Source organism: Rhinatrema bivittatum, chromosome 3, assembly GCF_901001135.1.
Source record: "Rhinatrema bivittatum chromosome 3, aRhiBiv1.1, whole genome shotgun sequence".
Classification (NCBI taxonomy): Eukaryota; Metazoa; Chordata; class Amphibia; order Gymnophiona; family Rhinatrematidae; genus Rhinatrema; species Rhinatrema bivittatum.
The window spans coordinates 179303290-179320280 of NC_042617.1; the positions used below are offsets into that span (position 1 = coordinate 179303290).

General features: G+C 43.7%; 1 protein-coding gene across 10 annotated transcripts in view; it reads left to right on the plus strand.

The window, feature by feature from the left end:
* Positions 1-16991, plus strand: part of CEP170 (centrosomal protein 170) — a 350277-nt gene that overhangs the window by 98674 nt on the left and 234612 nt on the right. For all 10 annotated transcript variants that reach the window (XM_029593969.1, XM_029593972.1, XM_029593975.1 and 7 more), the window contains exon 8: positions 5592-6071. In XM_029593969.1, coding sequence (XP_029449829.1) covers positions 5592-6071 — 480 coding nt within the window. The remainder of the gene's footprint in view (positions 1-5591; positions 6072-16991) is intronic.

Genomic DNA, 16991 nt, shown 5'->3' on the forward strand with positions numbered 1-16991 from the left:
CTAGCATTTGTATACGACATTTCAAAGTGTATTTTTTGTTTGTATTAGCAATCTGCTCATCACTTGACAAGGGTAATTCAGAATCTTTCTGCTCTTTTCTTAAAGACATCTGGTTCACTTTGGCATTTATTGCAACCTCTCTACTGGGATACCCTAATTTCCCTGTTCTCTTAGTATCCTTCAAATATACACTATTTTGAACCATGCGCTTCTGAGCGACTGTTTGCTTTTCCCCATCGCCTAGTTTAAAAGCTGTGCTATCTCCTTTTTAAAGGTTAGTGCCAGCAATCTGGTTCCACTCTGGTTAAGATGGAGCCCATCCTTTCAGAAAAGGCCCCTCCTTCCCCAAAATGATGCCCAGTTCCTAACAAACCTAAAACCCTCTTCTCTGCACCATCATCTCATCCATGTTTTGAGACTCTGGATCTCTGTCTGCCTCTGGCATCCTGCATGTGGAATAGGGAGCACTTTTGAGAATGCTATCGTGGAGTTTCTTGATTCAACTTTCTACCTAAAATCCTAAATTTGGCTTCCAGAACCTCCCTTCTTCACTTTTCGTATGTCATTGGTACACACATATACCAAGACAGCTAGTTCCTACTCAGTACTGTTTAAAATCCTATCTATGTGATGCATGAGGTCTGCCACCTTCGCGCCAGGCAGGCAAGTTATTAAGCAATTCTTATGTTCACCAGTTACCCTATCATTTACTTTCCTATTAATCAAATCACCAACTACAATGGCTATCCTAACCCTTCCCTGCAGGGCACGTGCATCTGGAGACCTATCCTCTTTGTGAGAGGGTACTATATTACCTTGAGTTCAGGTCCTAGCTATAGGATTGCTTTCTGTCTCAACAAGGTGATGCTCTCCTTCCAGGTGACCTTTTCTCCTCCAAGGCAGTACATGGGCCACCAGAGTGGAGGTGGAACTTCTCTACTATCTTAACTCTGTATATTCCTCTGGTGGCAGCTGTGTGGGATCAAACCAGGAAGCAGCAAGTGATAGGAAAGTGAGACCTCCAAAGTGCCATGCAAAGCATCAGCTATTGGTTATGAGGTCAGAGGATAGACGACAAAAGAGGGAGTCAATGAGTGAAATGGATCTGTAAGAAAAGAAACAATGTGGCAGAGGATGGACAAGGAAAGTGACAGTAGTGGGGGAAAGAGAAAAAAGGCACAAGTCTATGATTAAAAGAAAAATAAGATTCTTCTAGGTCAAGCAGGATGGTAGTCCTCACAAGTGGGTGACGTCATCCAATGGAGCCAGGCATGGAAACTTTTGTCAAAGTTTCTAGAAGCTTTGACCAGCACAATGAACATGACCAGCATGCCGCTATCCACGTGCCCATGTGAGGTACCCCTTCAGTCTCTTTTTTTTCTTCAATGCAGTTGGCATGCGGTTCATGGAGCTCCACTATTTTCTCGGTTTTCTTGCAAGAAAAGTGTTGATTCCTGTTTCCATCATTGGGTCCCCCTTTGGGTTTGGTGCCTCCTTAGTGAAGTAGGTAAAGTTGCCGTTTTTGTTCGCTGCTTTGCGGTCAATTCCCGACTTTTCACCTACAGTGACTGCCGGTCATCGACCGCATGCTGGGTAATTTTTATGGTGGCATCCAGTTTTCGCTGGTGCCCTCAGTGCCCGCGGACCATATTCATCATGGATCCGCATGAGTTCTGTATCCTCTGAGTGGGGGCCTCGCAAGATGTCTGGGGTTGTTACCTGTGTGATCAGATGACCCCCAAGGGCCGTCGTGCGCGTCTTGATAAGATGGAGAACCTTTTTGTTTCTTCCAAGTCTACTCCATCCACTCCGGTGTCTAAATCATCAACACCCAGAGGTTGCGTGGAGCCCCTTGATATGCTCCCCCTCAGTACTCCTCTCTCCACTTCTTTGAAGGATTGCGGGAACTGTGACTGGTCTTCTATGATCTCACCGATGTCCCGAACATCGGGATCCTTCGCCTCCTCAGTGCCGGGGAAAGACCAGGCCGAGCACCCTGGGAGATCCCATAAGCAGCGGCACTGATTGCCATCGGCGTACATCTCCGGTGTTGGTGCGGTACCGGTGGCGGGCGAAGCGAGCCCAGCCATTGGAGGCCCCATCCTCCAATGTCCCTGAGAGTCCCAAGTGTTCCCCACTGATATCAGTGTCGGGCACCATGCAACCTCGGAGAACTGAGGATGAGCCGGTGACGCCTCATCCCTTTTTTCAGTCCTGGTCTTACTGTACTTTCAGGAGAAGTTGGACCGCAGGTTTCAGACCATGGTGCTCAGAGCTCTTCAGAGTATCAAGCTGGCTGTGCCACTGGCCCCCATACCGGTGCCCAAGCCTCCGCCGTCCATCTTAGCACCCTTGCTTGAGCATCTGGACATCCTTTTAGGCGCTTTACTGACACAACCGGTGCCCGAGGGGCCTTTGATCCCCCAATGGCCACCGATGCCCCCCACTGGAGCAATCCCAATTTTCGGGTCCTCCGAGAAGGAAAACATGACTGGTACCACGTTCCCGAGGCCTCAGTCCTCTGAGTCTCTACAGAGTCCTTCTGGTCTCCCATGGCCTCCGGTCCCCTCGTTGCCAAGGTAACCATTGATTCCTGAGGTGCCCTCAAGGTCTCCAAAGCCATCGGAGCCCAGGGCTGATTTCCCCACAAGCCTTGCCCATGTTGCACTGGCTCTAGGGAGGAGGAAGGGCCTTAAGACCTATGGGGGGGGGGGGGATGATTCCACGAAGTCTTCCTCAGATTACTCGGATGACCCCCTTTCAGAGCCTTCCCTGCCAGAGGAAAGGCATCAGTCCCCCCTGAGGACTTGTCCTTCGTGGGGTTTGTCAGGGCCATGGAAGTGGCTATTCTCATTACTGATGCCTCCCCTCAGAGCTGGGGAGCCCATGTAGACGGCCTACACCCGCAGGGTCTCTGGATCGCTCACGAAGCCCGCTGTCAAATAAACTTTCTGGAGCTTCGAGCTATCCGTTATGCCCTATGGTCATTCAGAGACCGGTTGTCGTGCAAAGCAGTCCTGATCTGAACAGACAAACAGGTGGCAATGTATATCAACAAACAGGGAGATACGGGCTCGTTACTCCTCTGTCATGAGGTGTAGTGGAGGTCTGGACCTGGGCCCTGTCGCAGGGTATATTGCGCGCGACGTACCTGCCTGGGGCTCTGAATGTGCTGGCGGACTGGCTGAATCATTCCTTCCAGCCCTCAACCCGGAGGTAGTGGCTAAACTGTTTCGTCTGTGGGGGACACCAGATGTGGACCTCTTCGCCTCCCCCACACAATCACAAAGTGAGCAGGTTCTGCTCCTTGTCAGGGAGTGGGGATCTCATCTGTGATGCCTTTTCCCTCCCCTGGGGGGAGGGGTCTGCCGTATGCGTACCCACCTCTCCTGCTCCTCCTGAAGACCCTGCTGAAACTTTAAAAGGACAGAAGGACCATGATCTTTGTGGCACCATTTTGGCCCTGACAGGCCTGGTTCCCTCCACTGAGGGACCTGTTGATCAGGCCCCCCATCAAGCTGGGGACCGTGCCCGATCTGATCACGCAGAACCAGGGCACCCTGCCGAATCCGAACCTCCGGGCGCTGGCTCTGATGGCTTGGATGTTGAGCACCTAGTCCTTTACCCCTTGTCCCTCTCGGACAGCATATCTCAGGTGCTGGTGGCTTCTAGGAAACCTTCCACCAGAAAGTCCTACAGCCTGAAATGGAGGAGATTCTGCATCTGGTGTGCGGGGCAGGGCTTGGATCCATTCTCATGCCCCCCTTCCCTGGCTGTTGGACTACTCGTTGCACCTCTCCGAGTCTGGGCTCCAAACCAGCTCAGTCAGAATCCATCTCAGAGCTGTGAGTGTGTACTTTTGAGGCGTCGCTGGCACACCCATTTCGGTGCAGCCTGAAGTAGGTCACTTTGAGGGGCCTGCTCCATCTGAAGCCCCCTCTTCAACCTCCTGTTGCATCCTGGGACTTCAACATTGTCCTGACACGACTCTTGCATCCTCCCTCTGAGCCACTATGTTCCTATATCATGAGGTTCCTCACCTGGAAAGTTATATTCCTGGTGGCAATTATTTTGGCTCGTAGGGTCAGTGAGCTTCAGGCCTTGGTCATGTACCCACCGTACATGAGGTTCTTTCACAATCGTGTGGTCTTGTGTGTGCATCCTAAATTTCTGCCTAAGGTTGTGTCTGATTTCCACCTCAATCAGTCCATTGTTTTACCCACCTTCTTTCCCAGACCTCATTCCCACCCAGGGGCACAGGCTCTTCACAATCTGGACTGCAAGAAGGCCCTGGCTTTCTATTTAGATCGCTCAGCCAGTCGCAGGCAGTCCACTCAGCTCTTTGTGTCATTTGATACAAACAGACTGGGAGTGGCAGGGGATAAACAGACCTTATCCAACTGGCTGGCAGATTGCATCGCCTTCTATGTGCAGGCTAGTCTTCCTCTGGCTGGCAGAGTTAAAGCTCACTCTGTGCGGGCAATAGCGATGTTGGTGACTCATCTGCAAGCAGTCCCCGTTGTCGAAATTTTGCAGGCTGACACGTGGAGTTCTCTTCACATATTTGCAGTCCACTACTGCTTGGACAAGGATGGGTATCAGGACAGTGCCTCTGGACAACCCGTCCTGCGCAATCTCTTCCGGACCTGAACCCAACTCTTCCGGCATTGTGCCCCTGGTGGGAGCCAGACAGTCCCTTACCGACCAACAGCACTGCAGTTGTTGTTGTGCCCGTTGGCACCTTGTTTGGTAACTGTTGGTCTCACCTCTTGACGGGGACAGCCTGGAGCTTGGTACTCACCCAATTGTGAGGACTACCATCCTGCGTGTCCTAGGAGAAAACACAGTTGCTTACCTGTAACAGGTGTTCTCCTAGGACAGCAGGATGTTAGTCCTCAGGAATCCCGCCTGCCTCCCCACAAGTTAGGTTCTCCTTCCGGTTTGTTGTTTTATTTTTTCACTCATATTTTTCTCTGTTATGAGACTGAAAGGGGACCTATGTCATCTATATTTCCCCTTTTTATTTTTCCCACATTCAACCCTCTCTATACCTTGTATTATAGTTTCCGGTATTTTGTATCTTGTAATGCAAGTACTTTATCATGATACCTCTGTAATTTATAATTCCTCGTTTTAACATTTAGTTTTTTGGGGGTTTTTTTTCTACTTGTACTGCCCTAGATACCCAGTTTTATATTGCTCCTCTTGTTCACCTTATAGATAGTTTGTTTGTTATTCACACAATTGCTATTGTTCCTTGTAAGGGCCTCGCCCAAAAGTTCTTAGTTGTATGTAAACCGATACGATGTGCAAACGGCTATCGGTATAGACGAAATTCGAAATAAATAAATAAAATAAAATGTGCGGATAGCGGCATGTTGGGCATGCTCAGTGTGCTGGTCAAAGCTTCTAAAAACTTTGACAAAAGTTTTCCGTGCCGAATTCCATTGGATGATGTCACACACTTATGAGCACTAACATCCTGCTTGTCCTAGGAGAACACCTGTTACAAGTAAGCAACTGTGCTATCTTCATATAGTTCTGTGTTAAAAAGTGGTCAACATGTCTGTTTTTATGCCTTTCCTTGCTAGGTTGCAGTAAGGAGGTCCGAAAAGCTGAAGAGTTATCTGCAGCTGCAAAAGAAGAAACATTTTTCCCTTTTTGTAGGGAGCCAAGTTATTTTGAGATCCCTACCAAAGAATTCCAGCAACCATCGCAGCTGATAGAGAACACTATCCATGAAATCCCAACAAAAGACACACACAATTCCCAAGTGCTGGGTGCCGGCCATGCCTCATTTACTATTGAATTTGATGACAGCTCTCCAGGAAAATTAACCATTAAAGACCATGTGACTAAATTTACACCAGATCACCGCCAAAAGGTGAAGAAGCCATCTCCCTCTGGCGCTAAGGAACTGGCTGGGCTACAGACTGAAATGATGGCTGCAGAGAGCAAAGTAGCTGATTGGCTGGCACAAAATAATCCCCCTCTTATGGTTCGAGAACCACATGAGGATGATTCAAAAAGTATTAAGAGTGATGTTCCAGTTTACCTGAAGAGGTTAAGAGGTAAAGTATCATTTTAAATGAAATGGTATGTACAGTTATTTTAGCTGAGCTGATAAAAACTGTATCAGGAAAGCATTCGCATGTGATCATTGAGCTGTTGATAAGTATGTACCGTAACTGAAGAAGCTTTACTGTAAAAGAAAACAAATTATGATCAAAATCATGTCTGACAGGACAATAACAATACTAATTTCATAAAGTGTCTGATAGATGAAGAAATGGTTTATTGCAGCATATTTTCCAGCAAGCTTCAGCTTCCATGTGGAATTTTTAACCAGTCCTAGTAAGGCACTTACATCCTTTCACTCAGATTTTGCAGTAGGCTATGTATATATATATATATATATATATATATATATATATATATATATATATATATATAAGGGTAGCATTCTATAAAGGGTCAAATGAAAAAGCAGAAGAGGCCTAAAACGTATGGAAACATTATAAAAAAAAAAATATATATATATATATATGTCCATCAAGTCCAGCATCCTGTCTCTGACAGCGACCAATCCAAGTGCTAGAAAGTACCTGGCAGATTCCAAAGAGTAGATGCATTCAAAAGTAATGTGAGAAAATACTTTTTCACAGAGAGGGTGGCAGAGATTACGGAAGTCAAAACAGATGAACGGTGCATAGGATGAACACAAAAGGAACCTGACCATAAAGCGATCTTTTTCACTTTATAAAGAATGCCTAAAAATTAAAAAGGTGGTTGCTGAATCTTCGCTCCAGTGCTTGAGGCTGTGCATCATAATTAGATGATCTAGAGACTAAAGTAAGGGTAGCATTCTATAAAGGGTCAAATGAAAAAGCAGAAGAGGCCTAAAACTTATGGGAACACTATTAAAAAAAAAAAATTATATATATATTTAGGCCTCTTCTGCCTTTTTCTGCTTTATAGAATGCTACCCTTACTTAGTCTCTAGATCATCTAATTATGATGCCCAGCCTCAAACACTGGAGCGAAGACTCAGCAACCACCTTTTAATTTTTAGGCATTCTTTACAAAATGAAAAAGATCGCTTTATGACCAGGTTCCTTTTGTGTTCATCCTATGCACCGTTCATCTGTTTTGACTTCCGTAATCTCTGCCACCCTTTCTGTGAAAAAGTATTTTCTCACATTACTTTTGAATGAATCTACTCTTTGGAATCTGCCAGGTACTTTCTAGCACTTGGATTGATCGCTGTCAGAGACAGGTTGTTGGACATTTGGCCTGATCCATATGGAATTTCTTATGAACCCTCCCTCTAGCTTTATAGGATAACCTCTTCTCCTTTATCTTTTCATTATATGGAAAATGCAACAAAGAGGTGTTTTTTGAAGCCTGCTAGGTATTTGATTATATAAAACATAAGAAAATGCCATACTGGGTCAGATCAAGGGTCCATCAAGCCCAGCATCCTGTTTCCAACAGTGGCCAATCCAGGCCATAAGAACCTGGCAAGTACCCAAAAACTAAGTCTATATCTTATCTTCCCTTTCCTTACTTTCCAAACAGTTAATGAAGTAGTAATAATGTTCTTATTTCAGCAAGATATCACTGAAGATATTAGAAAGAGAGGAAGCAAGATCCAGACTTTGCCTTTGACAAAATTGTTCGTGCAATACTTAGTTTAGGCAGTTTGCAGTAAAATTCAATTACTCAGGTAGATGTTAAAGCCCTGAAAAATTGAGGCATTATGGTGTTTCAGTTCAAATCAATATATCATTTCTATTTTTAGTAGTACTGACTCACTGTTAGTTAAAGAAAGCTTTTTAATTAAATAAAGAAAACTACATTTTAGTTCCAGTTTACTTGGTGCATATGTCACTATTGCTTGGAGTAGTGTAGAAAGCTAGCAAAGTAAGGAGTACGCCCTCTTTCAGTATCTGGCTTGATTTGACTAGGGACTCATCCTTTACTTTTCAGGCCCCACTGCTCTGGAACACCCTTCCCCCAGACATTTTGCAAAAGCTATCTATCTGAAGTTCAGGAAGGCATTGAAGACCTTTAACTGTTAGAGCTTTGCATCCCTTGGCAAAATTGTATACTTCTTGAGCCAGTTGTTTGTTTATATATTTTATTCTGTCCTGTTTTTAGTTATAACCTATTGGAATTTTATGTGTATTCATTGTATATATACCGCTATTCGATTGTAATATGCTTTGGTTTTAATTTGTTTGATTAGCTATATGTTTATATTTTACTTAAGATTTTTATGGTTTTTATTGTACAGCCACTTGGCTAAGACCTTTTGCAGGAAGAATATTAAGTTTTAATAAATAATAATATACCATCTGGCAATGCTGGCTGTGGTAAGAAGAAAAAAACAAGCAAATTCTTTTGTGATGATACTATAATGATAAATAGCACTGTGCAGGGTGGAGACTTGAGACGTGTGGTGTGTGTAATGTGAGCAAGATTGAATTGAAGAGAAATAAAACGTTAATTTTCAGAGGAAAAAATGCTGCATTATTCCAAATAAATTTCACTCGCTGTACTGAACTAAGTAGTAGTAGTAAACAAGAGCAAGGTGTAGCTAAATGTAAAAACTGACATTGTTGATTTATCTTCATTTTAATAATTCATAATTCTTAGGTAACAGCAATACAGATGGATGGTCTATATTTTCATTGTACAGTGAGCCTTTTCACAAATTTGTCCAAGCAATTATCATTTCCCACACTAAGCACATTGAAACTTTTCTTACAGAAGCTGCTGCATACTGTTTATTTTACAGTACTTTGCGAACACATCTCTGCAGACATGTGGAATCACCAGTGAAACGTGAATGACATCATCGTTGTTTGACACCAATTGGACATTTTCCATAGCTTTTTTGGAAATGCAGGAATGCTTCTGGGAATATGTGGCAGTTCCCTTGCACCTGCATCCCCACAGCATGCCTCAGTTTGTTTTTCCACGTGGCTGAATGGACATTTTTACCGTGAGCTGCTGTTCCCCTGCTATTCTTAGCCGCCTTGGCAGATTTTTCTACATTTCAGTTGTTTTCTTCAGCTTAGCAAGTCTCAGAAATGCTTTTTTCATAAGAACATAAGTTGCCATACTGGGTCAGACCAAGGGTCCATCAAGCCCAGAATTTTGTTTCCAATATTGGCCAATCCACATTTACAAGTACCTAGCAAGAACCCAAATATTAAATAGATCCTATGCTACTAATGCCAGTAATAGCAGTGGCTATTCCCTAAGTCAGCTTGATTAATAGCAGATTATGGACTTCTCCTCCAGGAACTTATCCACATCTTTTTTAAACCCAGCTACAATAACTGCCCTAACCACATCCTCTGGCAACGAGTTACAGAAATTAATTGTGCATTGAGTGAAAAAGAATTTTCTATGATTTGTTTTAAATGTGCTACTTGCTAACTTCATAAAATGCCCACTAGTCCTTCTATTATCTAAAAGAGTAAGTAACTGATTCACACTTACCCATTCTACTCCTCTCACGATTTTATAGACCTATATCATATCCTCCCCTCAGCTGTCTCTTCTCCAAGCTGAACAGCCCTAACCTCTTTAGTCTTTCCTCATAGGGGAGCTGTTCCATCCCCTTTATCAATTTGGTTGCCCTTCTCTGTACCTTCTCCAGTGCAATTATATCTTTTTTTTTTTTTTTTAAATGCAGCGACCAGAATTGCACACAGTACTCAAGGTGTGTGATTCTGCTAGTTTACTAGTTAGGTTTTTGGGAGTTTCTGAAAGCATCTTATTTTTCATCAGAATTTTGTATGTGGACCAGCTTTAAACGCCTGTCAGACCTCTAATTCATGGTTTTTTTCTTTGTGTCATATTTTTAGTAAAGATGTCCCCCTCTTGATTTCACCTTAACAGTTTTTCAAAATGTGTCTGAGAAGGCAGCCAGTAGCACTTTACAGTTCCAATGGATTTATGTCTGATAATCAGTGAAAAAGCCAGTATCCTTATTAAGTGATTTTGTGTTTGCTCCTTGTCTTAATTTCAAATATTTATGTTCTTGTGTAGTTCTGAAATTCCCTTTAAGAACCCAGCTGATCATGAGATGGTTGAGGGAATGATTTTCCCTTAAGAAATATTACAGGAAAGAAGAAAGTGACACCTTTCTTCTTTCCTGTAATGTGTTATTTTATTTGTGAAGGTATATACCTGTTCTGTGCCTTTCAAACTGAAAATCCAGCACATTGCAGTCATCTCCAAGCAAGCTATATCCTACTCAGAGGAAACATACTACAGAATAAGGATAGGAGAGCCATGAAGCAGGTGCATGCAGTCTAGAACTAGAAAACGTAAGGAAATCATAAGGCCTACATACACTACTACTGAAGGATGAATCACTGAAAGAAATATTCCCAGTCTTAGCTTTCCAGCAGTGACCTAAGCTGAAACAAAAACTGGCAAGAAGAAGAAAATGGCACAAAACCCTGCAAGACATCATCTTGCAAAATAAGTCGGCATATAGCACAAGGCTCTTCAGTTACCCACATGGGAATTACATTCAGGATAAAGAGCTCACATGCCTGCTTCTCTAGGAATGTATCCAGTGCAAAAGAAAATTGTATATAAGTGAAAAGAGCCAAAAATTGACAAGAGTAAACCTTCACAGTCGTAAAATAACCCATTGCAGGGAAGAATAAAGTGACACCTCAATAAGTGGACATTTTATTAAGCAAACATCATGCCCTCAACTGCTACTACTCTTAAACATTTTATATAGCACTACAAGCTGTACAAAGCACTGTACAGACGCACTGAAGAGACAGCCTTCTCCATTGAGCTTACAGTCTGGTGAAGACACAGTCTTGGCAAGAGGTTTCAGAAGCTTTGTCATTTTAGGAACTGTTTAAAACAAGGCTATGATCAGAGAGAACAGTTTTAGGATTTAAAAACTGCCTCAAAAAGGTGGTTTTGAGTGGGCCACTTTAACTAAGGAAAAGATTTCTAAAATAGTATCTAAGAAAGCACCATAGAGGTTAGTATTGAGCAGCATGGGGAGTGGGAAGTTAGCCTGGCAAACTTTCAGATCTTCACCCAATATATCCACTAAGTTTAAAGTTAACCAAGTAAGTTTACCCAGATAACTTTTGACCTGTTCTGTACCTTAACCAGACCTACCCAGCTAAGTTTAAGCCCTGCCTCTGAAATCCTTCCATACAGCCTCTTTTTATCCAGGTAACTTACCTGACTAAAATGTATCAAAAGTCTGGATTTGTCCAGCTAAGTCCCAAATGCAGAGGAAAAGCTCTTTCAGTATTGATCTCATAAGTGACTTGTACTATAAGAATAACAGATAGTGGGGTGGGTGGTTGTGAAGTAGGGAGGCAGGGACATAAGTAAGGCAGATTAGCTTTTCAAAGACTGCTTTAACTTCTCAAACCAACTGAATTAAGAACTATAATTGGGGGGAGGGGGCGGGTAGGTAAACAGAAGGTAAAACAGAAATGTAGTCAAAACCAATAGATCATTTTCTCTTATCTTAAAACAGGTACTTAGGTCCAGTGTTGATTCGCCAGTAGAGCCAAAGTTAAGATGTAAAGCAGTCTCAAAAGGTAGAATTATAGATCACTTATCTAATTAGGCAAAGCAGCAAGAAATCAGATCTCTGCCTCTCCAACAATCTGTATATGAAAAGTAGTAGGTGGGTGGATGGAACTCTGAATCAAACCTTTAATTTGTGCCGCAGAGACTAGCTCTCAGCACCTAACACATAGACCCAAACCATCAATAAGTCGACACTTGGAGCCTTAATTTAAAAATAAAAAAACAAAACTATAAATTCCACATAAAGCCAGCTGTTCACTAAAGCAAATACAAATTTAAACCAGTTCGATATGTTTAAACATGATACCGTGACTGGAAAGCACTCCTAGTTGATTTTGAGAGAGCTCTTTCTGGACCAATGCTTCTAACCCCACAATAAGGATGCTTAAAGAAATTTAAGAACTACACAAGATTACAAAACATTAGGAAGTTTAAGATGATGGCATATGTCCTGGCCCCAGTTGTTTGCACCCTGGTCTCCGGTACATCTGCATTTGTTGCTTGCTGGTTCTCCCGCTTTTCAGAGCTGCACTTTGGTTCTATCCAATCCCTTTCAACTGACGGTTGCAGCTACATTCTGCTGCTCCATTTACAACATCTCTAGCAAGGTTGTCTGACACAGGGAAACCCCTCCTGTCTCCCTTCTATCCTGACAGCTCTTCCCTGTAGGTAATGACTCCAATACATACTATAAAGGATAACTGGATAATATTTACTGCTTTAATCTGTTTGCTTATAGACCTACAAGTTGCTGCATATTCTCAAATCTGAAATTGCTCACAGGCTCTAAACAGTACTCTGCTATAAGAAGCACAACCTCTTTTGTTTCACACAGTAAGCAGACCCCCTCAACCTGTTACCATATTAATCCACTAATGCCTGTGTCTCACCACAACAGGCACAGAATTCAGACAGCCCACGATAAGAGTTGAATTCTTCCACTTCGTAAGGAACTGGTTCCCCCTTTCTGGCTACTTAACAGGTTTGTCCTATATCCCATTAGTATCCCATCTCTTCGAGATACTGTGAGAATCAGATAGTATATCACACCAGGCTGCAACGCCTATTGCAGATTGCTCATTGTCTTCTAGCTCTCTCCCTTTCCAGAGGCAGACCTAGGCTTAACTTCATCTAAGACCCAGACAGCTGAACCTCTCCTTTTTATGCCCTCCCCAGGACAGCCTGCTCTCTAAATGGTGCTTTAATCAGCCTCACGTGCATCCAACATACCTTGTACTCCTCCCAGCTGAAGTTTTTCTCTCCAGTCGTTCTCTGGCTTTGTCCTCTCTCCATTTCCCAGGGAGTTTCTGTTCTCTAAGCCATTTTATCCAAAAGAGTCATTTCCTATTCCTACCTCCCTCTGTGGCCCTGACTGATGGTTGCTTTCCCCTTCTCCAGCAGTTTCTTTCTGTGTGAGATTCTCATCTCATCACAAATACTTTGGAGCAAACATTAAGGACATTGGCTTTCTCACCCATTATCAGACATAGGTTCCAAAGTGCTATTGTCCTAGTGCTCCTCTGCCAAACTTATTAACTTCATCTAAGTCCCAGACAGTGAGCTGTAATGGTGATGTAACTTGTAATTTCCAAAATAGAAAGTGGAAAAAGGCTAGCCTCACAGTCCATGATCAAAAGCAAGAGTGAGGAAGGGGTAAATTCAAAAAGTATTCATGTCAAACAAGTTGAAAATAGAAATAGTTCCTTTATTTAATATGGAGCAGTCAATATATGTCACATAGATTAAAAAATCACAAATCCCCCAATATGTCGCGTTTAGTTACAAAGTTAAATAGGGAGGGACAAAGCACTTTAACAAAACATACACATCAAAATTTATCCCAACAATGGATCAACCATTGCACATACCAGCAAGAAGCATATCAAATAATTAATACAGTGTAACACTTGTAAGACTAGTAACGAGCCCAAGCGCACATGCCAGACACTGAATAGTTTCAAAAACCATTGCAAAGTATTTCCTGGTCCCCACAAAAACTGAAGGATATTATCCCATTGTAGGCCTATGTGTCTTGAACACATTTTTCATTAAAGAAAGGTTTAAGATAGTTACCCTAGGCACCATAATGCCTCTGCTAAACAAAAGAGTTTAGCTATGATCTTGGGATTTGAAGAAAGCATATGCTCCCATAGAGGTACCTCCATGTTATAGGAAGTATCTTAGATTTGTTGGAAGGGAGAACCATCTCCAGTACCACATATTGCCTTTTTGCCTAACTTCACCTTTGTGGGTGTTCACAAAATATCTTGTTACTAATGCGGCATTTCTACACAAGCTTGGGGGTATAATTGTTATCCCAGGATAAGCGGGATGCTTGTCCTCACATATGGGTGACATCACCGACTGAGCCCTAGCGCGGGAAATCTTTCTGTCAAAGTTTCTAGAAACTTTTGACTGGCCCTGTGAGGCCACTGAGCATGCCCAGCATGCCATGATATTCTCTGCCACAGGTGTCTCTCTTCGGTCTTTGCTTTTCCGCGCTGCTTCAGGCATCGTGAGACAGGAGCCGTTGCGTTTCTTCACAACTTTTTTCTGACTGAAAAGTCATACTTTTTCCGATATTCTCTCTCATAGAAGTCTCTCGGGGTTCCCTTTCACCGGCTGGTGAGTACCTCAGTCTTGATTTCTCAATTTTGGAAAAAATTTCTCTCACGAATTCACATTCTTTTCGACGGCCGTCGATAACAAAATGGCTACAGGCTTCAAAATATGCCCTATATGTAACAGAGCCATGTCAATCACCGACCCACATCTAGAATGTGTCCTCTGTCTCGGTGAAAAAACACGATGTGAATTCATGTCCTAAATGTGCCGAGATGACGGCAAAGGGGCGAAAGGCTAGGCAGGAAAAAATGGAACATTTGTTTCAGCTGCAACTGATTCCTTCCCCTTCCAAATCATCGAAGTCGTCTTCGGCTGGAGCGACTAAACGAGCCTTACTTAAAAAACCGCACCCAGACGGATCGGGTGATAGTCCGTCTTCACCATCGTCCATAGTATCGATGAAGTCGGCTGACCAACTAAAACTGAAACATTGTCATCAACGTCCCAGGAGGAATCGATGGCAAAGCGGCCACGGGACCAGGAAATACCGGTCCCCTCGACGCCTGGGCCTTTACCTCCATCGATGCCGCATCCTCCACAGACTTCCACACAGGATCCATCGTCGCAGCCTCCGCCACCGCTTACAACTGCTCTGATTCCACCAGTTGTACAGCCGGAATTGTCTGATCTCATCAGACAAGCGGTCATCCAGGCTCTAAAAGATCAAGCACTTCCAGCGATCCTGCCGAGGCCACCAGCATCGATGCCGGTAGTGGTATCGATGCTGGTGGGCCCACTGATGCCGGTGCCCTTGTTGGCGCTGAGGACACCGATGGACTCGATCACTACGACACCGAGACTCGTTACGTCATCGACGTCCAACTTCACCCAGATTCCATCTGGCTCTTCGATGCCGCTCTAGATTCCAACGACGTCGAAGTCTTCCACAACACTTCCACCGATGACTATATCGATGACATCCAGTGTATCATCGAGGCAACCATCATCTGAGCCTCCTGAAGTACAAGATCTCACATTTTATCGACGTCTTTTACAAAGATATCAGAATGTCATCGATAACCTGCCATCAACAAAGCCTCAAGACACCTCACCTTTGTTTTCCTCCGATGATCCACAACCAGGCCCTTCAGGCCTTCACTTCCCTCCCAGATCACCGCCAAAGTCTCCCTATAGAGATGACCCGGACGACTCTTGGGATGACCAGTCTGTAACATCTTCTGGAGGGATTCATGTCTGAACCTTCTCCTCCAGACCAGAGAAAAAAATCACCTCCAGAAGATTTATCATTCTCAACATTCGTTCAGGACGTGGCTGACTCCATTCCCTTCAAACTAACAGTAGAAGAAGATACCAGACAACAAACTCTTGAAGTTCTACAGTTTGTAGACCCACCTAAACAAGTACTGGCTGTCCCAATCCATGAGGTTCTCTTGGATCTTCAACGCCACATCTGGGAGCATCCATATTCTGTCCCCGCAGTGAACAAGTGTGTGGACACAACCTATATAGTGCAGACAGCTCCAGGATATCAAAAACAACAGTTACCACACCAGTCTGTTGTAGTAGAGTCTGCTCAGAAAAAGTCGAGAATTGTGCGTCCACACTCATCAACTCCACCTGGTAAAGACCATAGGTTTCTCGATTCATTAGGCAGAAAAGTGTATCAGAGTGCCATCTTGAACACAAAAATCTCTGCTTACCAATTATACATCACACAATATCAGAGGAACCTATGGAAGCAAATGGAAGAATTTATTACTTCTTTGCCTACGCAATTCCAGGAACCTGCACAGGCCATAGTCAACAAAGGCCTAGAAGCCAGAAAACATGAGGTGAGGGCAGTATATGACAACTTTGAGATGGCTTCCAGTGCAGCAGCAGCTGGAATCACCGCCCGTAGATGGACATGGCTCAAGACCTCAGGCCTGAGGTTCAAGAAAAACTTGTGGACCTACCATGTGTCGGTGACAATTTATTTGGAGAAAAGGTCCAAGAAGCAGTACAACAGCTTAAAGACTATACAGAGACTTTACGTCAACTATCTCAAGTACCACAAGATCCCTCTACACAATCTTCTCGTCGCCTTCCTCGAAGAGAAACCAGACGCTCTTACTATAGGCCAAGGAGATACTACCCCCAAACTTCTAGGGGTAGATCAACCAGGCCACCACAGCGTTCCCAAACTAGACAACCTAGGCCTACCTGCCCGCAACCCACTCCACAGTCAGGCCCTGCGGCAGGTTTTTTAAATACAGGCCAGAGAACAAATCCATCCCCTAAATCCTTGACCAGATCTGCCAGTGGGAGGAAGAGTATCCTACTTTCACGCACATTGGCTAAACATAACATCAGACCAATGGGTGCTCTCCATAGTGTCTCGAGGTTACAAACTAAATTTCCTCTCAATTCCTCCAGAATCTCCATCACATTTCTTCCCACAACAAAATTCTCAACTACTTCAATTACAAGTAGAATTATCCATCCTTCTGAGAGCCAGGGCTGTACAGCCAGTACCCCGGACTCAAAGGGCAGAGGATTCTACTCCCGGTATTTCCTCATTCCAAAGAAAACCGGAGGCCTACGTCCCATCCTAGACCTCAGAAACCTCAACAAATTTCTGAAGAAAGAGAAATTCAGGATGGTTTCTCTAGGCGATATGCTTCCACTTCTTCAAACAGGAGATTGGCTTTGTTCTCTGGATCTTCAAGACGCTTACGCTCACATACCAATATTCCCTACTCATCGCAAGTAACTGCGCTTCATGGTGGGCAATCAACATTTCCAGTACAGAGTTCTACCATTCGGCCTAG